General features: G+C 38.2%; 2 protein-coding genes across 2 annotated transcripts in view; both read left to right on the top strand.

The window, feature by feature from the left end:
- The first annotated feature begins 5,209 nt into the window (after window positions 1-5,209).
- LOC124606278 (uncharacterized protein PF11_0207-like) lies at window positions 5,210-5,929 on the top strand. Its single transcript, XM_047138258.1, has one exon. It carries the CDS (start codon window positions 5,210-5,212, stop codon window positions 5,927-5,929), a length of 720 nt encoding a protein of 239 aa, XP_046994214.1.
- Window positions 5,930-22,392: 16,463 nt separating this feature from the next.
- Window positions 22,393-26,437, top strand: part of LOC124605443 (probable ATP-dependent RNA helicase DDX27) — a 47,433-nt gene continuing 43,388 nt past the window's right edge. Inside the window, exons 1-2 of the mRNA XM_047137119.1 lie at window positions 22,393-22,971; window positions 23,045-23,218. Of these exons, the coding sequence (XP_046993075.1) occupies window positions 22,785-22,971; window positions 23,045-23,218 (361 nt within the window). The 5' untranslated portion in view covers window positions 22,393-22,784. The remainder of the gene's footprint in view (window positions 22,972-23,044; window positions 23,219-26,437) is intronic.

Genomic DNA, 26,437 nt, shown 5'->3' on the forward strand with positions numbered 1-26,437 from the left:
GTCCAGGTCTGCATATTTGAGCACACAGACGAATTTTAATATCTCCCCAGACCACCAATAATATTGAGCGTTTTCGATCTACTTTGAACAGAAGGTTGTGTGATCCCAACCTACCTACACCATCGTTACCTGCATTGCTACTATATTGTAGGAAGAATGACATAATAATCCCTTGAAAAAATACACATATCTTACCATTAAAATCTCGAGATGATTGGAGGGCCCTGCACGTAATGCTCCATACCTTCTCATTGGGGCGAGATTCAGCGACCTTCCTAGCCAAAGGAGGGTCTGACAAGCATGAAGATAAGCAGTGGAAACTCACTGCATGCGGGATGGAATAATGTTGCTGATATGTAAGCCCAGGATGGACTGCTCTGGGACAGTCACAGTATATCCCCTGGGTGATTCAGTAGTTCTGTGTGGCTCGACTGTATGATTGCACAACATAGAGCTGCAATGACTTAAGGCTCCCTCGTGTAGAACTCTGTGAGCCTGAGGGCAACAAAACAGTGCACAGAATAGCGTCGACATACTGCTGTACCGCAAGAGTGCTATAATGACAACCAAAAGGATCCTGCTGTGAAAAGAATCGACACCCCAGACCGTCACTACTGGTTGTCAGGCAATATGGCGGAAAAAATTCAGGTTGGTATCCCACCAGTGTCTGGGGCATCTCCAAACCAGTCTTTTGCCTGGAATCTCATTGACTGGAGTATGATTGTCTTCAGTGATGAGTTCCTCTTCGAACTGAGCTCCAGTGACCAATCATGTGATGGTCTGAGATGGCATTTCTTTTCATAGCAGGACCCCTTTGGTTGTCATCCATGGCACCCTCATAGCGTAGCATCACGTCTACGATATGCTATGGCCTATTTTGTCCCCTTTCTGGTAAGCCATCCTTGACTTACATTTCAGGAGGATAAGGTCTGCCCACAAACAGCATACGTTTCTACAGCTTCTCTTCATGCCTACCAAGCCCTACACTCGCCATAAAGATAGCCAGATCTCTCCACAGTTGAGAGATTTCTTCCACACACGTCCCTGCGTGAATTCTCCGTGATTTGTGTACACTCTTCCCTATGCTCGTGAAGTTCCGGAGTTGTCAGTACTTTCCTGCTTTCTAAGACAGATAAAATGACTGCTGCCAGGACAGAAGTGCTCACATGCTTTCACGTGTATATTCTTGACATTCTGTCTTAATAGCTGCAGGTGTCTATCAGTTCTCTGCACGCTTCTCATTGTCTGCCAGGCTCCTCGCAACATGTCCCTTCTTGAGCAAGGCGAGGGCATCCACCTGGCTTCCCACTGTGTGCTTGCAGAATGGCTGCAGTGTCCTCTCCTCGGGCGCTCACTGCAGCGTGTCCAGCTCCGTCCTCCTCGGCCGCTGGCGAAAGTGGCCGCAGCTGGAGGTATCACACAGTTCCTTGTCATAACTAATAAGCTCCTGATACCGAAGGTTGAAAGTCGTGGCAAGGTGACCCATCTATGTTCACTTGGCCCATCGCACACACACTTCAAAAAGAAAACAAAAACCCTTACTCCTTAATAGTAACACTAATACTTCACTACTTGATTTGGGATATTGTGGGAATATGACGTATTCAGTTGTGCCCTTGCGTGTCAAGCCCAGTCGACCATTTACGAATATATATGCTGCTGTGTTGCCTTTAATAAATAGATACAAGACACACACAAATAAAGATCAAAACACTAAACGAAGAACACAAATCACAATGAATGTGATAATGATGTCACAGATGTACATATTTATATTTATTTAGCGTATGGCATTACATATCAACAGCTACTATCAATTGTGGATTACATAGTTTACAGAAGTATATTAACTTCATAATTTATAATTTAAAAAATAAGTCTATAAATTAATATCTAATTTGTCGACCCATTGAATGGCTGCCTCTGTCACTTTAAAGAAATCTTCCAAGTGCCCATGTTACGCACTTCTGCTACAGTTTCTTACAGTGTGATGGATCATCTGGCGTTCATTGGTTGAGGTTTTCAGCACAGATGCCATAGCCTGTGCGGATCCGATTAATTTTTTTCCAGGCATATTGCATTAGTTCCGCACCGGCTGGTCTTGTGTCAGGTCTTTGGAGGGTCTTATGGGCAATAATGTTCCACATTTCTGTCCACTTTTTGTTGATACTGAAAGTAGCTGCCTGTAGCGATTCTGCAGGTAGGACACATAGCTGCCTAGATTTTAATCAGTTCATTCGGAGTGCAGGAACGTCAGAGTGCATTGGAAGCTTGGGGATTTTAAATAATTTTTGGTATTCCTCGAGGAGGGAGTTCTGTCTTTGGAGGTCTGGTGGGGCAATGTTGCTTAGAGGTGGTAACCAGTATAGAGGAGTAGATCTGATGCAGCCTGTTATTGTCCTCATTTCTGCATTTAGCTCCACATCAGTTTTTCTCGCAAGTGTGCTATTGAGCCACACTGAGGCACAGCATTCGGCAACAGAATAGACTAGCCCTAAGGCAGCGCATCGCAGTGTCATAGCTCTTGCGCCCCATGTGGAATCACTCAGCTCCTGTATGATGTTATTGCGTGATCTCAGCTTTCCTGCATTGTTTCCTATCTGCTTCCTGTAAGAGAGGGTTCTATCAAGAGTCACCCCTAGATATTTTGGAGAGTTTTGCTAGTCAAGGACCTGACCATTAACGGTGACATTCAACTTCGAATTGGCCATTCTGTTGTTAAGGTGAAAGCAGCTGACTTCTGTCTTCATTGGATTTGGTATCAGTCTCCTCTTTTTGAAGTATTCATCTATTGTGCTTAGATCTGCGCATAGGACTTCCACAGCCAGCCACACTTATCTACTACAGACTTCAGGGAAGAAACTCCCATATGGCACACCTCCTGGTAATTCAAATTTTTCTGTTAACAATGACGCTGTTTGTAGTGCATTTGTTGTTGTTGATGTAGACATCTTATCTTCCCTGTTAACGGAAGTGACGAAATGATGGTGTAGGATGTCTGGAAATAACTGAAAAACAAAGTAGCAGGAATGGTTTAGCGTCAAAATTAGTTGTTCTGTGTAGATCCTGCAATAAATATACCTCGAAAATGACTTCGAGCGTTGTGCATAATTCATATGATGTGAATTTGAAGTTAGTTTATGCAATACATGCAATAGGAAAAGGAAAAAAGACTGCTCAAACATTTTGTGGTTTGGTGGACCTTCCTCCTCCTCCCAGTAGGTTCAGCAAGTACATAAAAATACTTTCACATGCCTTGACGGTTGTGTATAGAGCATCTATGAAATGTGCAGTAGAAGAAACTGTAAATATTAGTGGGATCAGGTATATTGCTGTAGCACTTGATGGGACATAGCAACATCGAGGACATCGTTCCTTGAATGGTGTGGTAAATGCTACATCTTTGGAGAATGGAAAAGTTGTTGATGTTGAATGCTTATCTAAGCATTGCCACAACTGCCATGGTAACACTGAAGGACATATTGAACGTCAGTGTTCTAAGAATTATGATGGTTACAGTGGAGCTATAGAGTGTGATGGAGCTCTAAAAATATTTCACAGGTTGGTGCCCGTTTTTAACGTTAGACATACAAAGTACCTAGGCGATGGGGACTCTAAAGCTTTCAATAAAATTAATGAGTTCAATGTTTATGGTGATACGTTGGTAACAAAACTGGAGTGTTGCGGACATGTGTAAAAGGGGATGGTGTAGTGGGACGCGAAATTGAAGCATCACCCATCCACCAGTGTCAGCCCAGTTTGCAGGTGAATATAAGTTTAATTTAGTTTTTGTTTATATATTTTTGTAATATTTGTAATGGTTGTGAACTGTCTAAAGTTTTTGTATTTATTTTTTATGTTTCATGTACGGAGAGGGCGGCGCAACGAACGGAGACAGAATCTTCACTGCTGGGACCAGAGAGAAAATTGCTGGCCACTATACGTCGCGGGTCGACAGCCAAAGAGCAACAGAAGATCCTGAAACCGAGTTGTTGCATCGTGCTTCTAAAAAATGGAAAAAAATAAGAATGTGTAATGTTTGTACAACAATGACGTCATAGAAAGTTAATCATGTTGAAAATGTTCAGTTCTGTCTTGTCAAGGCTCAGGTTCACGTCTATATGTAGTAAGATAATAAATTAGTGGATGCAACTGAAGTTGAAATACGTGTTCCAAGAATTTATTTATGAAGAATTATGTGAATGAATAATATTTGACAAGATTATTAATTTTTGACAACGTTCATCGCGAGTTTGAATCTCGAAAGTTATTCAATGTGGTTCTAATATTTATTAAATCAGATAACATGCATTAATATAATTTCTGAGGAGAAACAAACGACATCTAAATTGAAAAAGTTTGCGCAAACCAATTGGAGTGAGTGACGTAATTCTGCGCATACGACTCAAATGATGTTTTACAGTTTCGTTCAAGAACCATTCTGAGACAATTTAAAAAGAATATAAATAATTTTGAGGTGTGCTGTAACTGACGTAGGTGACGAAGTATACACATGGTCATATGTCAAAAGAAAATGATTTATAAAGAACTTACGTCGTTACACTACACCGTGGCGACCGTGACAGGACTTGTGTGCAACTAAGACACATAGGTACGAAACAATTAAAACATCAAGAGTCCTTCGGAAGTCAACGAGAGTCTTTGTGGAGCCTTTACCAGCCAGTGGCGACTTCGCGGGTGTGAGCAGCTGACGGAATGCACCCAAGCAGTACGGTCACGCAGTTATTCTACGAGAAGGCGCATCTGTTGGGCAGCAGCTGAACGCTTCAAACCCCGACAACCTTTTTCTCCTAAGCTAACAGGCCCAGTATGTCAGCTCGGGGGCGTTTCTCCGGCTGGTATTAGAGGTGCTGCTGAGGGCTTCTCCTGTCAACGGTGGGCCGGGCGTGGTTGCAGCCAGTGACGTCTCCGGTGTTCGACTCAGCGTCCAGCCGGTTGCGGAAGTGGGGTTGCAGCATCTCAGCGGCTGCATCGACAACTGTTACTTCTGCAGCCCATAGCAGCACATTGATCACCGAGAACTACGAACTACAATATTAGTGTCTGGTGAGTCTGTTTCAAGTTGGAAGTGGAGTGTTGTACATAGGGAGTGTGCTTTTAATAGGATTGTTGATTACAAGTCTGTGTGTGTAACTAGTTAATATCTTACAATAACGTCGGGAAGTGAAATGTCAGACGAAGAGCAATCATGTCCGATAGAAGCATGAGATCCTTTTTTAGGGCGATCGCTAAACTAAAACAATCTAACGAAGAATCCATTCCTAGATTAAAAGAGGAATTAAAACAGTCTAACGAAGAATCTACTGCTAGATTAAAAGAGGAATCAAAACAATCTAATGAAGAATCTACTGCTAGACTGAAAGAGGAATTAAAACAGTCTAATGCTAGATTAAAAGGGGAGCTAACAAAATCTACAGACAGGTTACAGGAACATCTTAATGAAACCAGTCGAGAATTAAGCGATAAAATAGAGGCTTCTAAAGTTGAAATGCAGGAAAAACTAGTAGGACTTAGTAATAAGATTTCTGATAATTGTAAAAGGTTAGAAGAACATATCCAGGAATCGTGTGAGGAAAAAGCTCGCATGCGAAATGATATTACTGACTTAACCAAGAGACTAGATAATGTCGATGTCTTAGATGTAAATGAAATTGAGAAAAATAACGATAAGTTACGAGATGAATTTTCTATGCAAACAGAAACTGTGCTTAGAGAATTACTAGAATCTATTAAAGAGGTTTCTACCAAACCTGTGGAGATTTCTTCATTAGATAATGTAGAATTAGAGACATTAACTCATCGAGTAGAAAAAGATCATACTGAAATAGAAAACATGAAATTTTTAATTACCGAAATATGCAGTAACCTTGAGACTTCCAAAGATAAAAACATTAACGAAGGTACATAGCGTTCACATCGTGAACACAGTGAAGAATCGATGTTAGCTAACCACGTATCCAATATAGAAATGCGAATACAGGAAATTACTAAACGGTTATCGGAATTAGATAATAATGAAAACATTTCAAGTAGTAGAAGTAATAACATAATCAGAGACAACAGTCGCATCGTGTTTCCTAGCTCGGATGACAACCATACAAATAAAGAAATCACGGCAAGCCAATCCGATGCAACTCTGTCTCTGCAATCTAAACAAAATCCAACTATGTCTCTTGCAGAATGTTGGGATGATATAACGACAAATTCAAATGTAGCAAGTCGATTTCCTGTATTCAAACCAGGAGGCGAACTTCACCCTATAATCTTTATAAAAGCTTTTGAAACTTCATTATCTCCTAAATGGAGTAATGAAAAACGGATTCAATTTGTAATAGGACATTTAGAAGCAGAAGCTGCGGAATGGGCAGTACTGCATAGAACTGAATTTCCGGACTGGGATGATTTTGTTAAGCAGTTTAAAAAAAATTATTCGTCAAGAGGAAAACAACAACACTTCACTTTAGAGTTGTTAGACCCTCCTCCTTATTTTAAATGGTGGAGAGGTTATAGGAATTATTTCGAAAGGCATTTAAACTGTGCTAAATTAATTGGAGAACCAATTATTGAAAGTCATCTAATACGAGTCCTAATTAGTAGGTTACCATTTTATGTAAAGGAAAGAAAAATGTTATTCTACGAATTGTCTATCCGAACGAGAAAAGGAAGAATTGGAATCTTTATTGTTAGAATTTAGAGCTGTCTTCTCAGATGAACCGGGGAGAATCAAAGATTACGTTTGTAAACTTAAGATTAAAGATCAAAAACCATTCTTTAAGAAACCTATCCTATTCCAGTGCAATTCAAAGAACCGGCTAGTAGAGAAATAAGTAAGATGCTAGAACAAAATATTATCGAACGATCATGTAGTGCTTTCAACAGTCCTTTGTGGGTAGTTAAGAAAGCTACTGGTGGGGTATGACTGGTTCTGGATGCTCATGAATTAAACAAAATTATAGAGATGGAAAGAGACAGACCTATTCCTATGGAGGACGTACTTCTTAAGATAGCAGGTTCTCGTTATATGAGTACAATGGATTTAACTGCTGGCTACCATCAAGTAATATTACACCCGGATTCACGGCAATATATGGCTTTTCTTTTTGAAGGCAGATCATATCAGTTCCAAGTTTTACCTTTTGGACTTAATATATCAGTGTCAACTTTCATTAGGGCATTAGATTCTGCTTTGGGTCAGCAATCATTGCAAAATATTATTTTATATGTAGATGATATTTTGGTAGCCACTAAAACGTGGGAAGAACACGTAACGATATTACGGGAATTGTTTGACTGTTTAATTGACAGAGGAATTACGTTAAAATTATCTAAGTCTTACTTCGGAAAGGAGGAAGTGAGATTTTTGGGGCATATAGTGGACAGTAAAGGTATTAGGCCAGAACCAGCACGTATTGAAGCTATTGCTCGATGCCCGAGTCCTAGAAATCGAAAACAACTGAAATCATTCTCAGGAATGGTAGGATTTCTGAGAAGATTTCTTCCAGGGCAGGATATTGTTAATCCTAAATTACTGGATTTATTAAAAGAGAAATCAGTATGGCTCTGGGGAAAAGAGGAAGAGGAAGTTTTAATAAGATAAAAGGAGCGTTAACAGAAGCCAAAATGTTATACCATCCAGATTTCAATCAGGACTTTTGTATGTGTACGGATGCCTCTGATTATGGTGTGTCTTGTGTAATATTCCAAGGTGATCTGACCAATGAAAAGGGATTATATCAGCCTATTGGATTCGCTAGTAGAACTTTAAATAAACATGAAAGAAATTATTTTCTAACCGAGAAGGAAGCTCTCGCAGTGGTATGGGGTTTTCAAAGATTTAGAGGATTATTAATGGGAAGAAAAACAATTGTATATACTGATCATCAGGCTTTAACCTTTTTGAATAGTTGTCAGTTACTTCACCATAGATTATTACGTTGGGTATTATGCTTGCAAGAATTTCAGTACGAAATTAAGTACTTAAAAGGATCTCAAAATGTAGTTTCGGATGCTTTGTCGAGACTTTCAGTAGGAATGGAGAATATTAACATTTCAGAAGAACCAGGAACAAATTACCATGTTTATTTCCCTTTAACTCAGGAGAACGAACGTAAGGTTAAACGGATAGTAACTGCTATTAGTTGCAATCAGAGAAATGACGATCAATATAGGGAACTTATACAAAACTTTAAAAATGGGGACGAAACAGTTGCAACGACTTGTTGTAATGGAAAGCACAGAGGGAACACCAGAGATGGAAAATCAGCATTCCGAAACCTGTTGTGTACGAATTAATTACTTACATTCATGAAGGTTACAGGCATTATGGAATTCATAAATGTATTAAACATCTAACGAAGTATTATTATTTCAAAAATATGTCCCGTATTGTGAGAAGTATTATTTGGACTTGTGAAACCTGTCAAAAGGTTAAAGTTAATAACAAATCTAAGTGTTATAAATTATATGCGGTAATTCCTCGAGGTCTGTGGGATCCACTGTCATTTGATTTTTTCGGCCCTCTGCCTCATAGTTCAGGAGGATTTACTTATGTATTTGTTGTAATGGAATGTTGGTCCAAACATGTGAAGCTATATACTTTGAAACGAGCGAATACCGCAAGCGTTATACGCTGTCTTCCCCGAAATTACTTTGTTAACTGGGGCATTCCTAAACGACTTATGTCTGACAACGGTAGTGCCTTTATTAGTCAAAAGTTTCAAGATACGATAAAACAATATGGAATCAAACATATCTTAATTTCGAAATATCACCCTCAAAGTAATTTAGTAGAAAGAGTCATGAAAGAATTAGGACGATTATGTAGAACTTATTGTGCACATAAACATACTCGGTGGGCCAAACTAATCCCTGAATTCGAAAAGACATTAAATGAATTGCCTCATCTAACGATGGGATTATCACCTATAGAAATTTTAGGCAAACGAATCATAGGTGAGCCTTTACTAGCTGCTCTACCTTGGCCACCAGTAAATGAGATCCAACAATGCATCCCAGACGAAAAAGTTTGCGAACAGATTGTTAAAACTTCTGAATGGAGAATTAAAAGTTATAATCAACAGGCTATAGAACCCTCATTTCAGTTAGGAGATCTTGTATTAGTACGATCTCATCATAAAAGTTCGAAGATCAATAAGGAATGTAGAAAATTCTTCTTTATCTTTGAAGGTCCATATGTTGTACATAAGATTGTACATCCTAAAGCGTTACTTCTTATGGAACCTTCATCAGGTGTAATTAAAGGATTATATAGTGTCGATCAAATGAAACCCTTCATTCCTAAATAAGTTAATATTTAGTGTATGTTACATACGGAAGAGCATTCATAGTTTATTCATGTGAGGTTTGCGGGTCAACAGCCAAAGAGCAACAGAAGATCCTGAAACCGAGTTGTTGCGTCGTGCTTCTAAAAAATGGAAAAAAATAAGAATTTGTTATGTTTGTACAACAATGACGTCATAGAAAGTTAATCATGTTGAAAATGTTCAGTTCTGTCTTGTCAAGGCTCAGGTTCATGTCTATGTGTAGTAAGATAATAAATTAGTGGATGCTACTAAAGTTGAAATATGTGTTCCAAGAATATATTTATGAAGAATTATGTGAATGAATTAATAATATATTTGACAAGATTATTAATTTTTGACAACGTTCATCGTGAGTTTGAATCTCGAAAGTTATTCAATTTGGTTCTAATATTTATTAAATCAGATAACGTGCATTAATACAATTTCTGAGGAGAAACAAACGACATCTAAATTGAAAAAGTTTGCACAAACCAATTGGAGTGAGTGACGTAATTCTGCGCATACGACTCAAATGATGTTTTACAGTTTCGTTCAAGAACCATTCTGAGACAATTTAAAAAGAATATAAATAATTTTGAAGTGTGTTGTAACTGACGTAGGTGACGAAGTCTACACATGGTCATATGTCAAAAGAAAATGATTTATAAAGAACGTACGTCGTTACACTACATTGGGTGCTCTACCTGGCTGAGGCGGATTGACAGAAACTGAAATAGACCTTCTTCAGAGTTATTATGGACTGGCCATTAGACGAACTGCACCTCTGAATGATGTTACAGCAATGAGAAAAGCTGTATGGACCACCTATTTTCATAAGTTGTCCACATATGACCAGCCTGTTCACGGACTTTACTCTAAAGGAGCAGTTTCTTGGTGTGGTTACCAAACAGCAAAAGAAAGTGGTAACATATAATATCTTAAGCATTTTTTTGAACCTGTTATAAATTAAATAAAACCAATTTTTAGAGACGTGAGTGACCCTGTTTTGCTTAGTGAGTGTCTTCACAGGGGCACTTAGAATACAAATTAAAGTTTCAGCCATTGCATATGTCACTTTTATCCATTAAATTATCATTTCTTTGCATGGGGAGCTGCACTGGTACACTTCTAGCGCCGCTGCCACGCAGGGTGATAACTGGAACATGTCTTGAGTCATGTGCTGTATGTTATGAAAGCTAGGTTTCCTGTGGTTAATGGATAAGATGAGATGTGTCTTTTTAATTCCAGTCGAACATTTCATACACCACTGTCGATTTGATATTGGAATGTTCCAGACCATTTATCATTTTCGTTTTCCAAAATGGTTCTGAAATGTTTAAGGTGCTGCATTATCACCTCCTCTGGACATTCAAACTTTTATATTCCAGGTTCCTTAATTAGCATGTACTACATAACATTGCTAACGTATCCGTCAAGGTGCTTGAATTTCCTACTATTGACGTCTGTAGTCATGAGTTTGCCACAATTTTCAGCATCTTTAATGTTTATAAACAATGAATTCTGGATGAAATCCAGTTGAATACCTAGTATACCATATTCTAAAATTGTGAGTTCTTCAAAGATCAACTGATAAATATTAAATGGTAAAGGCCTAACGTCATTCCTTTCAAAATTACATTGTACTTTATGTACTCTGTTGATAGATATCATTTTACTCACTGTCTCTGTTCAAAAATTGTAAAGATAATGAGAGTGTGAACAGCTGTTTGCAGGCAATGTGCTGCTGCTGGTTAACACTGTTCCACTCACTTGCCAGAGGACTGTGTAGGGACATGTTGACATGGCCACATGGCCACACAATCTGGTGTTGAACTGCTACTAAATGAGCCACGTTTTTTAACATTTTTCCAGAACTATAAGAAAAATGGAACTTCTTGATGTCGCTAACCAGAGCTAGAGGATATGAACCCATTCAGTTTGAATCCATGTTGAACCCAGGAAACCAGCGACAATATTATCATTCATTTAGGATCTCATGAAGGTTATTATTGCTGATGGATCATTAACTGACATTTAATTACAAGAAATCCTTTCGAGGGTGACGTGTTTCTGATAAATTTTCAGTGCACCGAAAGCAACATTAATAAGAAGACGAATGTAAACCTGCATGTGGGTGAAGCATAGCTCTTTTAGACTGGTCTTTTACGACTGGTCTCCCAGTACTGGCTTTTCATTGGTATGTTGGGCTGGTTGCTTCATCCAACTTCCCAACATCTAAGCTACTTATGTCGAGGTCTAGCCATGCGGATGTACAAAATATGAACTCTCGTATTGGGGAAGAACAAACTTTATTGCAAGGTACAGAAGACAGGAACATCTTAAGAGTCAGAAACTTCGTAAAAGTTTTATGAACATGTAAAATAATCTCTCAGAATACAAGAATACCTCTAATTTGTTGTGTAACTAAGTAACTCAGGAACATATCTTCGAAAAAACAATAGAGAACAAGTCTAACAACAAGTATAATCGCAATTGTTGTGATCAGAAGACTGGGAGGACTATGCGTCTACAAATTCTCCTGGGAGCCACAGTATTTCTACGTAAACGAGCTCCACTGACAAGGGCGACGCAGTACTTCTTCGTAAACGAGTTCCACTAACAGGGAGTCTAAGTCTTGTTTGTAAATACTCCTTGGCCCAAGTAAAACTGTCGGTAGGACTATGGTCCAATTTATAACTTATAAACAGATGCTGTGATCATGCTTTTTTATTGGGTGTTGTGCATATGTCCACTTCCCCTGGCATTTTGGTAGGTTGTGACCACACATGTTGTTTGGGAATAAACACATCGTTTGGGTGGAGAGATAAAATACAAGCTCTCCCATGAACTTGCCGAAAATCCAAGTTCTAAACCGTCCACAAGTCCTGTATCAGCTCAGAGTGGGGCGCCAACTCATGTTCATCGTAATGTAACCAAGGTTCCACAAAAGGTTTTTATATAAATGCAGGCGGGATTTGCTATGCAAAAATCTCGTGGACACTCACGTATTTTTATAAAGTTTCACAAATTCGAATTTATTTCCAATAAGAAAGCAGAAAGATCGAAAGTCACAGTTGACAAAAAATTAACTTCAGAGCTTGACCACGTTTCTTAAGATTTTGGAGGCAGCTGAATGAACCACAATTAATTGTGTGAGTTATCTTTAGAAAACTGTTGACGTTCCACAGTGTATAAAACCATAAATTCCACAGTAGCTACACACTGAGACCTTATAAGTGTGGCCAGTATCACAAGCAAAGCGAAATGTAACAAGTTCATCAGATGCTGAAAAACATCTGTGTCCAAAAGTCAGAACTCTGAATAATTCACACATGCAAACTAGCAGCTGTTACAGCGTTCATCAGATAAAACTTTTTCATAACACAGACTAATACATCCTGAACACCTCCAATGGCGCCCGAAACTAGACTCCCCTTCAAATTACTGCTGTTCACCCAGGAAATCCCAGTCAAGCATCACTGAAGTTAGTTAAACTATTGAATGTGAAAATTGCTGAAATTCGTAATTTTAGCTTTTCATACACATATGATAAATCATATCACATGAATATTTTCTGAGAAATATTATACTGTTATCAGTTTTCTTTTATCTACCATAGTTTAATTATAAACAATAATTGCTATAGTTTTCCCCCATTTTCAGGTTTATAAGCGTAAATATTAACAAACCATTTAAATCAGCTATACAGTAAATAATTTCCTATACATCTAAAATTACTGCTCTGCTGCTACTTTTAATGTTTCTCTATTTATTTAGTAAGAACAGCTGTTTTTAATTGTGTGACATCCACTTTTCAGGTTCCCATTTAAATATGTGAACAATTTCGCAAATCTACTACCACAGTCCTATACAATTCTACGAGATGTATCCATAGACACTCATTTGTTGCAATCGGATAATGCATTTTAACTTATAATAGCATATAAGCTAATGCAGATATCAAAGGCGCATCTTCACACGCTTAATCATCCACCTTTTCCCCTTCAAATAAGCCTCCTAGCTCTTCAATGACACATGTGGTTCAACATTTATTAATTTTAGGGCAACCTTTAATTTTGCACTGGACACGAAAAACGGCCATGAGAAATGAGCTGTCATAGTGCTGCCAAATGGATGGGTTTTTCCAGTCAAGCAGTCACCTTAGCAGCTGGTGGAAATCCAAAGACTAATCCATCTGTAGAGCATAGTGTGAAACTGGCTCTCCATGTGCTCCTGTCAAGCTGATAGCTGTAAACATGAATATGACCTGATCTTCACCCCCGCATGTTTGCGAATGACTAAAGTGTCTCTTCCCTTTACAGTAGGCTGTCATGTTACAATGCCCCCAGTTGCTATACCCTATACATAGTAAATGATGTCGCAAGCAGCCACAAACACAGTACTGGATAATTAGAAGTAATTTACTACAAAACACACTCACACGAAAACCAAAAGAACTTTAGTAAGTGAAACTACAAACGAAATTATGCAGCAGCACTCTCTACCTTAATCTAAACTTAACTATCCTGAACACATAAGAATAATATTATACTCTCTGTCAAACAATAAATGAACAAATTAATGTCTATGGATAAATTCCACCATCAATTAACGTCACAGTTTTACTTGTTTCTTTCACTGTAAACAATCTGCACAAACACTACACAACACCTTTCACTGTCTTCTTATGTGCCTCATTGTAACCATAATGCAGCTTATACCAGTGGCGCTTTTTTCAGAGCTCTTGTGCCAACCAGTTGGCATTACACTTGCAAGAAACAATTATCATTAAAATCAATTTCTACATCTACATCTACATGACTACTCTGCAATTCACATTTAAGTGCTTGGCAGAGGGTTCATCGAACCACAATCATACTATCTCTCTACCATTCCACTCCCGAACAGCGCGCGGGAAAAACAAACACCTAAACCTTTCTGTTCGAGCTTTTATTTCTCTTATTTTATTTTGATTATCATACCTACCTATGTAGGTTGGGCAGAACAAAATATTTTCACATTTGGCAGAGAAAATTGGTGACTGAAATTTCGTAAATAGATCTTGACGCGACGAAACACGTCTTTGCTTTAATGACTTCCATCCCAACTCGCATATCATATCTGCCACACTCTCTCCCCTATTATGCTATAATACAAAATGAGCTGCCCTTTTTTGCACCCTTTGGATGTCCTCTGTCAATCCCACCTGGTAAGGATCCCACACCGCGCAGCAATATTCTAACAGAGGACGAACGAGTGTAGTGTAAGCTGTCTCTTTAGTGGACTTGTTGTATCTTCTAAGTGTCCTGCCAATGAAACGCAACCTTTGGCTCGCCTTCCCCACAATATTTTCTATGTGGTCTTTCCAACTGAAGTTGTTCGTAATTTTAACACTCAGGTACTTAGTTGAATTGACAGCCTTGAGAATTGTACTATTTATCGAGTAATCGAATTCCAACGGATTTCTTTTGGAACTCACCCACAATTTCCTAGGATTAGAAGTGTCTAAGTACCAAGGATCAGTTGCATTAAAAACACACCCCATTTGCCATCCAGACTTGACGCAATCAAACTAAATTTCATCATGAAAACTAAATCAGACAAACAGAGGATCACACGTGCAAGGAATGGATGCTAGGTACAGATTTTTCATTTCGATAGCAACAACTTGTTCTATTCAAAGAAAGAAAAGCCCAAATCATTGCAACTGTCCAACACAGACACAAAAGTTTGTCCAACCAAAGTGAAATATCTAGACTCATGATTGGTTTTATACTAGTCGTCCGCAACAGCCTTGGCGACTTCTTTTGGAAACATTACGTTAACTGCTGTTCATTACTACTTGACTTAAATGTTATGCAAATGAATAAAAGTACAAATTGATAAATATCCCATTACGCAACACAGTATGGAATCTCATTCTGACCTCACTGAATAAAGTAACCCATGAACAAAAAATAGAAAATTATATACCGCAAAAAATATTTTCATCATTTCATATAACTTATTGTACACTACTTCATTCCTGTCTTCTGACTAGTCAATTCTATCTGAACTACAAACTTCACTCCCACACACCAAAAAGAAGCTTGGTGTGTGACCAAAATAACCATTTATACAAGAAAGGATCTGTATTTATCACATTCCAAAATAACAGTATGTAAAATTTCATCCACAAAGTACTGCAAGCTTTTTCTATATTCTATAATGTTCACATGCTGCACAGCAGCCACAACTGCTGTAACTTGTAGCACACCAGTCTTAACCTCTCCACTAGCTGTACCTCACATCTGTTACTCAACCATTCTCATCCCCCAATATATCTATCCCCTACAAAATTCTTAAATCTAGATTATGCAGTAAATATTACCTCTCAAATAAACAAAAAAATTCCCTCATCAAAAATTACCTTTTCAAAACTGTTAAGCTAAGCACACATATATACACTACAGTGACAACCAGAAAAAAATTAAACTAACATACACATGACAAAATAGCCCCCAAAATATTAAGCTAAATACTATGTATCTATTATTTAACATCAAAATTTTGTACCACTCATTACATTGGTAGTCTGTACAGCCAGAGCTCATTCACATTCTTGAATCCCACTGTCTCTGTAACTTTGGGTAGTCATTTGGGTGGGAACAGCTTACTACAGCAAACAGGCCATGGTAGAGTTCAGAAAGTTTTTTGATCTCACAATCTATTTCCTTTTTACTGGCACCAGATCACTAGCCTTGTAGTTTGATGCCATATACCTACAGTCATGGCTGTGTTTCTATCATAATGCCCTAATTGCCACTTGTTCTACAATTAATTTCTGCCACTCCTGGTGCAGCACATGTGACTCGTATTTGTGAAGACAATGGTTCAGACCCCTGTTTGGCTGTCCTGACTTAGGTTTTCCATGATTTCCCTAAATTGCTGTATGCAAATGCCGAGATAGTTCCTTTGAAAGGGCACAGCCTACTTCCTTCCCCATACTTCCCTAATCCGATGGGACTGATGACCTCGCTGTTTGGTCCCCTCCCCCAAATCAACCAACCTACCAACCTGTTTAGATGTATGTATACCTGGAGGGGAGCTCACTGTCGTAGCTAACAGGCTGGCTGCCTTCTCAATTTCAGAAATCCGTTTTGTATTATTTACTTGATTCCTTACCTCCTCCTCAACCTCCATTTAATCCATTAAGCGTAGTACCACATGCAAATTAGTTACTAAATCATCATTGAGTGCACTTTTAAAGTCTACCCTTTTCCTCCCTCCAGCAATATTAAGTTTCAACAAATGTTCCTTACACTCTATGTATGCCTCAGATTTACTCAAAAAATCAGTCCCAAATATCATATTTTTACTCAAATTTGGGACCACCAGAAATGCATGAATAAACAGTTGTCCACCAATAGTTACATCTAATACCACCTCCTTGCTTATTGGCTTAATGTAATTCTCCATGGCATTTCTAATTCTCACCCCCCCCCCCCCTTGTCGTAAGTAGCATGAGTAAAGGGTCGCTATGTGTAAGGTGTGTGAAGTGCACTTTGAATAAGAAAATGCTATCTGACATTGAAGTCGACATGAAAGATTGGGTCGCCACCAACTCTAGCCACATGACAAATAAGAGGTTGGGCTGAGTCGGAAAATTACTTAATTTATTCATAAGAAAAACCCATCAAAGAACATTCATTATAAATTCACTCATGAAGAATGGGATGTAATTATTAATACGATCCTGGCATTGTTCACGTGAATCAAATATTAAAGCAAAGAGTGCGTGGACACTTTGCATAAGGGCAGCTTGTAGTGACATTCCTGAAAACAAGTTCTTTTCTAAAGCATTTGTTTAAAATAAAAAGGAACACTAATTATTGGACCTGTGTGCGTGGAAACTCTATGGATGGGCTAACAAGGAAAACTACATTGTAAATGGCATAGGTAAAGGAGACGTAACATCAGTACACTGGATAATATTGGAGGCAAAATTACTTATTCCTTAAAACATTGATGTAATGCATCTATAGAACTGCTGTTGCCTGGTAACTGAGTACAGTTGCTTGTGAAACGCTATACATTTCGCAACAGACTCATGTACCCACATGATTCATGGGGACACAATTTCTACATACTGTGGCCAAATTTTAGTAACATCAAACCACGCAGTTGTGAACAATTAACATTTTACAGAGGACACATTTGAATAGACATATGATAATGCTCTGATATTAACCCACGTGGATGGTTTCCAATGGACATAAAGTAATATGACAAGAAAATCCACAAAGAGGCAAAAATTATCTAGGTTAGGAAAAGATTAGAATGTATACAGACGCAGTTGCAGGCACACAAACATTCACACGGAACCGAGGGCACTTCAACATATACAACGCTATTGTGCTATGTTCTTCTTACGGATCAAAGTTCGCATTAGGAATCAAACTGAAAGTCTGCAAAAGCCCTGTATTCCTTGCTGCGACCCCGGAAATCAATCTTTATAAGATGAAATGCGGGACCAAAAGCCAAAAGCTGCCCTCTTGCTATGAGACAATGTGCCACGCAGTTACGTCGACTCACCCTTCTTCGAAGAGACTTTGGCTGCAGACCCTCAGCGAGCTGGAAGCAGACTGACTGTCTCACACCCTCCAACATCTCTCACGTGACTCCATGGCCAGGAAAACCCAGAGAAGAGGCTTCCTCCACCAACCTAACACCGACAACTTTCACACAAGGGGAGCAAACCTCTTTGCCTACCTGAAAAGGCGTATTTGCTCTTGGATAACTTATGGGACGTCGTAAACGGTAAATTGGCACTTACAGAATCAAGTTTTGCTACTAAGGATCGGAAGGCGAAATTAAAACTAGTCCTTTTTATTTATCCAGTGAATTACATTCACATAGGAAAGGCTACGTCAGCAAAGAAGGTATGGGACAAACTGAAAAACGCATTTTTAGATGGTGGTTTAACCAGAAAAGTAAGATTACTTAGTGAGCTGATAACCACAAGATTGAATAAGTGTAAAAGCGTGGATGAATAATATGTGAATAAAATAATTTCAATCTCCAATCGTCTGAGGAATATCGGTTTTGAAATTGTGGATGAATGGATTGGAACTTTGTTGTTAGCTGGATTATCAGAGAAATATTCGCCAATGATTATGGGTTTGGAATGTTCGGGAATACCCATTACAGCGGACAGTGTTAAATAAAGATTCTATGGACATGAAGAATGAACCCAATTCTAATGCTTCAGAAAAAGAAACAGCATCGGCTTTATACTCTAAGTACAAGGAGAAGAAGCCTATAATATGTTTCAGAGGCCAGAAAATTGGACATATTGCGTCAAAGTGTAACGAAAAGTAAAGTGTAAAAGAAAAGAAGCATGTTAATTCTAGTAGTCCTGAGAGAAAGACTACTGATAAAGGTAAGGCATATTCTGTTTTTTACTCTTTTAACTAAGTGAGTAACGATCATGCCGAATGGTTCCTAGATTCACGAGCAACTGTGCACATTACCAAAGCTCTGTCAGGTTTGAATGATGTTCAGTCAATGACTGACATTGGAATTTTCAGTGTTGATGGATCTAAGTTAAGGTGTGAACTCGCGGAAAAAGTGGATCTTAATTTGCTTGTGAATGGGGAAAAGGAAATTGTTACTGCTCATGATGTACATTATGTAAAGAATATTGCAACCAATTTGTTGTCAGTAAGCGAAATATTAAAGAAGGGTAATAAAAGTTATCTTCGATATAGAGGGAGCCAAAGTAATAGACTCTTCTGGTGATATTGTAGTTACTGCAAGTAATGTAAGAGGTATTTACAAAGTAAATACAGTTCAAAATACTGCTGAAACAGGAAATCACTCTGTTTATGCTGCAAAAGGTTTCTTGCGGCATAGGAGACTTGGACATTTGAATTGGAAAAGTATGACTTTACTGAAGAATATGGCAACTGGGAAGGAAAATTGTGGAATGAATAATGTTCAATGTGTATTTTCAAGGGAAGCAGGCTAGATAGCCATTTCAATCGAGTCAGAGCAGATCTACCGAAGTCTTGCAACTCATACACTCAGATCTCTGTGGACCTATGGAAAATAAATCCTTAGGAGGTACCTTAGATTTTCCTGGCATTATTAGATAATTTTTCTAGATATATGCGTGTTTATTTTATAAGTAGCAAATACCAAGTAAATGATGTACTTGTTGTTTATTGCAAAATGGGCGAAAGACAGGCTGAGAAGAAAATTAAAATTATTAGATCAGAATATGTAAACAGACAGTTTAAGGAACAGTTGAATGGAATGAGTATTAGGTATTAGATTACCATCCGCTACAGTGCTTCTCAGAATGGAGCTGCAAAACGAGCCAACAGAACCATTGTAGAAAAGGCAAGAAGTATGTTAAGTGATGCAGAGCTACCTAAGTGTTTTTGGGCAGAGGCTGTGTCAACAGCAGTGTATTTAATTAACAGATCACTTACCAAAGACACAAGACACCTTATGAAGTATGGACTGGGAAGAAACCGGTTCTAAAGCACTTAAAAGTCTTTGCATGTGAAGCCATGGTTCAGATTCCAAAACCATTAAGAGGAAAGTGGGATGCAAAATCTCAAGAATATATTTTTGTTGGCTACTGTGAGGATTCAAAGGGCTACATATTTTATAATCCTGTGAATAAGAAGATAAGAAGTAGTAGAGATGTAGTATTTTTGGAGGATTATAGACCTAAAATAAAGAAAAGTAATCAAAATGATACAGTAATTCAACCAAGAATAATGTGTGGTAGTGCTGAAACAGAGATGGAAACTGAAACAGAGGAAGATGAGTATGAAGAGGAAGCTGATATGCTACCCAAGAATCAAATTGAGGAAGAAGATTCAACAGAGAAAGTCAGTTTAAGCTGTCTTTACGTATAGCAAAACCAAAAGAACATCCAGATTATGAAATGTATGCTGCCCAAACAATCAACAATGAACCAATCACAGTTGATGAAGCTTTAGTAAGTTCAAATCCTCAAGATTGGAAAAAGGCTATTGAAAAGGAGCTGCAATCTTTTGTGGATAATGATACATATGTATGGGTTGACATGCCTGGAAATAAAAAGCCACTAAGAACAAGATGGGTGTTAAGTATTAAAAATTCTGAAAGTGCAATACCAAAATTCAAAGCCAGATTGGTAGTTAAAGGATATTCCCAGAAAGGAGGAAAAGATTACAATGAAACTTTCTCACCAGTGGTGAAGTATTCATCATCAAGATACCGTTTAGCTCTTGCAGTAAAGGAAGACTTATTAATTCATCAAATGGATGTGAAAACAGCCTACCTGAATGGAAGACTGGAAGAGGAAATTCATGTGATTCCACCTGATGAAGTTAAGCGACCTTATCAAGGGAAAAGGAGAATTTGACTTTTGAAGAAAGGCATGTATGGATTAAAGCAAAGTGGCCATTGCTGGAATAAACGTTTACATAAAAGTTTGATAAAACTAGACATGTTACAGTCAAAGGCAGATCCCAGTATATATCATAAAAGGAGCAATAAAGAAATTGCAATCATGGCCATATGGATAGATGATTTTTTTTTAAATTTTAACTAATAGTGACAGCCAGGTGGACTTTTTTAAAGAACAGTTACGGTCAGCATTTAATATGCATGATTTAGTGGAAATTAATCAATACTTAGGCATGAAGATTCCAAGAAATGCCAGCAGTGAAGAATTATGGATTGATCAATCTCTGTACACAAGGAAGATCTTAGAAAAGTTCAATGTGGAAAACTGTAAACCTATTTCTACTCCTATGGAAAACAATGCAAAACTACTAATAACTGATGATGACAAGAAATGTAAGGAAAGTGTACCCTATTTGGAAGCTGTAGGACGTCTACTGTACTTTGCACCTACTTCAAGACCAAACATTGCATTTGCCACAAATGCAGTGAGCAAGTTTTGCAGTGATCCGAGAAAAAGCACTGGTTGGCCGCCAAGAAAATATTCAGATATTTAAATGGAACTGCTGATTATAAGTTAAAATATTCTAAAACTGGAAATGTAAATTTGGAAGGATACAGTGATACAGACTGGGGAAATCAGCTGGAAAGCAGACACTCCATCACTGGAAGATGTTTTAGACTAATGGGAGGATTGATATCATGGTCATGTAAGAGACAAAGAAAAGTTGCTTTAAGTACTGTAGAAGCTGAATATATGGCCTTGTCCTCCACTATCCAAGAAGCTCTTTGGATCCATACACTGATGAGTGAAATAGAATCTCCTCCAACATCGAAGCCAACTGTTGTATTTTGTGACAATATGGGGGTTATTAAACTTGCCAAAAATAATGTTACCAATGTAAGATCCAAACATATTGACATAAGGCATCACTTTATAAGAAATCATGTGGAACGGGGACACATAATCCTGAGTTATCTATGCAAAGAAGAATTGTTATCTGATCTCCTAACCAAGCCTCTCAGTAAGGACAAATTTCAGAAGCTGGTGAAACATTTTGGTTTAACCTCGGGTGTATAGTGCTGAGTATCAGAAAAATATTTGTTCAAAGGGGAGTGTTGGCGATTTGTGAACAAACATTTTCCAGCTTGCATAGTGGCGCACAAGATATGATGTGCAGAGTGCATTAGACTCTCTGGAATATACATGTTCCGTGTTTGTTGATGGGGCAACGTAATATAATTTGGTAGTCAAATGTATTAATGTCTTGTGCGAATGAAGCATAAGTTTATTTTGTCCCTTAAACAGTTGTTACCAATCATTTAGCAGCGTTAATGTACATAAACTTCAACATAGACAAATGTTTACGTTCGCGCCTTACTTCATCGATCGATTTGAGCCGATCGCCAGTTGTACCTTAGTCATTTTATCTGATCGTCACACATGTAGTATACAAATAAAGTCACGTTCATAGCTACAAAGTGTGGATTAAATTAAAAAAACGGTTTGTGATGTTCCTCTCTGGTTTTTCCTTATGTGCTACTCGTAAGTGGTTTGCCTGAGCTGGGATGGTTACGGTTTTTTTGGGGTGGGGGGGGGGGGGGGAGGGAGTATGTGCAAGTTTTCAATGCTTGTGTAAATGGTGTAAGCATCTGTGCTTACTTTGAAGTGAACAAATTAGTAACGATCAAGAAGCACTTTGGTATAGCCGGAATGTGTTTCAAACGTGGGAGATTTGACAGACCTTTAGTTGTGATTGTATCACTTATTTGATAGGCATTTGTTGTAGGGCAATAAGCATCGGTTTACGTAAGTTAAAAACATTCGAAATAAGGAATTGGAAAAATCATGACTGATGTAATTGTCATTTCGAACTCAGTGCCATCTTACGCGTTTGTAGTATGTAACTAAGTAATGGAATTAAAAAAAAATTACACCACGAACAGTTACACATGAAGTACTAATGCTTATTGCGAAGTGAATATATTGATGTATACTTCACTGTAGCTGTTGTGATAATGGTTAAGCAAGTAGCCCACGACGTTGAAGCTAAAGAGCGAACGAAAGACATATACATTAGTGAAGATGTCAGTTTTAATGGACTATTGCTATCACAGAAAGTTCTTGATGGGTTAAGAAAATGTGGTTTCAAGAGACCTTCGCCCATTCAGCTGAAAGCAGTGCCCTTGGGTCGCTGCGGGTTCGGTGTGTAACCACTTAATATTATACATGATCCACACGTACGTTAACAGAAAAATAAATCTGTTGTTCATTTCAGATTTGCTGGTGCAAGCAAAAAGTGGCACAGGAAAGACATGCGTCTTTACAATAATTGCCCTAGAAATGGTTGACGTAGAAAGTATGTCACTGCAAGCTTTAGTTTTGGCACCAACACGAGAAGTTGCTGTACAAATAATGCAGGTGATATCCAGCGTTGGTTGTTCCGTGAAAGGTATTTAAATAACTAAGTTGTACTGTAATGTAGATTGGCATTTACTATGATAGCAGGGCTTGGAGGAATCTATAGCACAAAGGTATTTAAATAACTACGTTGTACTGTAATGTAGATTGGTATTTACTATGATAGCAGGGCTTGGAGGAATCTATAGCACTAACATTTAGGATAAGGGATTAGCAGGAAGTGCTGTTTATGTCTTCACTAGATTTAAACAATTACATATTTTAGTTTATCTGAGCGGGTCACAATTAGAAGTGTTACCTCAGTGAAAGAGAACAACCTCTAAAATCAAGTCCATTGTTAGCGATAGTTCATGCACATCATCGCCAACATGTTTGAAGACCGAAGATCTTAGCCTACTTTTTTTTAGGAAAATAATGTTTGATCAACTTACTAGTTGACATATGCTATACAGCAGAAATATGTTATGATACTTTTGAAGACCTTACTTTCACCCTGCCACATTCAGCCATGTGAGTTATCTGCCATAAAATGATCTCATTGTTGTGGTAATTATGGAAGGTGTTTCGTTATGAGGGTTTGCCATAACTAATAAATTGACACCTGTGCTAGGACGCGAATGTTGTTTTGTGTATAGACAAGTAGGAATCATCTACAAAAGAGGCCACCTTACTAACCTTTCATGGGAGAAATAACCTGGAAATGCATAAATTATTGATTATAACAGCTGACTACAGAATCAGTGAGTAATGTTGTACGGTACTGGTGATGTATATGCTTTCTTGTTAAAATTAAAGTGAGCTGTACAGTAAGTGGAGAAAGCTTACAGCTTTCTGTATGCCAGAGGCACAAAATTGCACACTACTTCTCTGACATGTGAAGACAGTAATGTTTTATTCTTGTGAGATCTTTGAAAATTAAAAGAAATGGAATCATTATGTACGTACCGTGGCCCCTGTGTAATGTGTGCTTAGTGGAGATCAATGGAAATAAAGTAGAATTGTTTATGTATTCAGCCGGTAAGTATTGAAACTAATTAACATTGATACTGTGTACTGGACAAGTAATTTTTGTGAGCAGTGCTGTTATCGGCCGAATTACGCAAAACTCATGACCTGTCCTTATGGCTTCAGTTCTATCAGCATCTCTCTCCCATGTGAACACAGAGGTTTAACTCTCCAGAAATTTTCAGAACAAAGTGCACTCTACCCTACTGTGTAGTGGAAGTTCCATCCTGGAAACAAGTCCCATGCAATGGCAAAGCCACTTACTTGTGATATTATTTGTCTCACTAGTCCACTTTTGTGAGTAGGATGGAGGTAAGGCAGAATTGAAGCTGTGACCTTTCTTCCATTTACTTACTTTTCTTTTTGCTTGTAGTCAACAAATGAGGACTTTTCCAAATGTCACATAGTGTTCAGGTTTAAAACATATTTATCTGCGAAGTTTAATACATAAAACACGTTACCGAAAAGTATTTCGGTGACTACTGACATTTAAGAACAAGAAAAGATTTTAATTTTGTTTTAAATGCCTTTCCAGTATGTGCTTATGTGGAATCTGACAATATGTTTTGCCACATTGAGCCACTGATATACGGATTGTGGTTTGTTATTTTTAATTTACTTTTTTTTTTGTTGTGGTTGTGGTATTCAGTCCTGAGACTGGTTTGATGCGGCTCTCCATGCTACCCTATCCTGTGCAAGCTTCATCATCTCCCAGTACTTACTGCAACCTACATTCTTCTGAATCTGCTTAGTGTATTCATCTCTTGGTCTCACTCTACGATTTTTACCCTCCACGCTGCCCTCCAATGCTAAATTTGTGATCCCTTGATGCCTCAGAACATGTCCTACCAACTGGTCCCGTCTTCTTCTCAAGTTGTGCCACAAACTCCTCTTCTCCCCAATTCTATTCAATACCTCCTCATTATTTATGTGATCTACCCATCTAATCTTCAGCATTCTTCTGTAGCACCACATTTTGAAAGCTTCTATTCTCTTCTTGTCCAAACTATTTATCGTCCACATTTCACTTCCATCCGTGGCTACACTCCATACAAATACTTTCAGAAACGACTTCCTGACACTTAAATCTATACTTGATGTTAACAAATTTTTCTTCTTCAGAAACGCTTTCCTTGCCATTGCCAGTCTACATTTTATATCCTCTCTACTTCGACCATCATCAGTTATTTTGCTCCCCAAATAGCAAAACTCCTTTACTACTTTAAGTGTCTCATTTCCTAATCTAATTCCCTCAGCATCACCCGACTTAATTCGACTACATTCCATTATCCTCATTTTGCTTTTGTTGATGTTCATCTTATACCCTCCCTTCAAGACACTGTCCATTCCATTCAACTGCTCTTCCAAGTCCTTCGCTGTCTCTGACAGAATTGCATTGTCATCGGCGAACCTCAACGTTTTTATTTCTTCTCCATGGATTTTAATACCTACTCCGAATTTTTCTTTCGTTTCCTTTACTGCTTGCTCAATATACAGATTGAATAACATCGGGGATAGGCTACAACCCAGTCTCACTCCCTTCCCAACTGCTGCTTCCCTTTCATGTCCCTCAACTCTTATAACTGCAATCTGGTTTCTGTACAAATTGTAAATAGCCTTTCGCTCCCTGTATTTTACTCCTGCCACCTTCAGAATTTGAAAGGGAGTATTCCAGTCAACATTGTCAAAAGCTTTCTCTAAGTCTACAAATGTTAGAAACGTAGGTTTGCCTTTCCTTAATCTATTTTCAAAGATAAGTCGTAGGGTCAGTGTTACCTTACGTGTTCCAATATTTCTACAGAATCCAAACTGATCTTGCCCGAGGTCGGCTTCTACCAGTTTTTCCATTCATCTGTAAAGAATTCATGTTTGTATTTTGCAGCCATAGCTTATTAAACTGATAGTTCGGTTAATTTTCACATCTGCCAACACCTGCTTTCTTTGGGATTGGAATTATTATATTCTTCTTGAAGTGTGAGGGTATTTAGCCTGTCTCGTACATCTTGCTCACTAGATGGTAGAGTTTGGTTGGGCCTGGCTCTCCTAAGGCTGTCAGTAGTTCTAATGGAATGTTGTCTACTCCTGGTGGCCTTGTTTCGACTTAGGTCTTTCAGTGCTCTGTCAAACTCTTCATGCAGTATCATATCTCCCATTTCATCTTCATCTCCATCCTCTTCCATTTCCATAATATTGTCCTCAAGTACATCGCCCTTGTATAGACCCTCTGTATACTCCTTCCATCTTT

The sequence above is a fragment of the Schistocerca americana genome, chromosome 3 (assembly GCF_021461395.2).
Source record: "Schistocerca americana isolate TAMUIC-IGC-003095 chromosome 3, iqSchAmer2.1, whole genome shotgun sequence".
Lineage (NCBI taxonomy): Eukaryota > Metazoa > Arthropoda > Insecta > Orthoptera > Acrididae > Schistocerca > Schistocerca americana.

Bases quoted from the DNA above. Each gene is read 5' to 3' on its own strand.
- LOC124606278 (XM_047138258.1), top strand. From the start codon at position 5,210: ATGTCCGATAGAAGCATGAGATCCTTTTTTAGGGCGATCGCTAAACTA.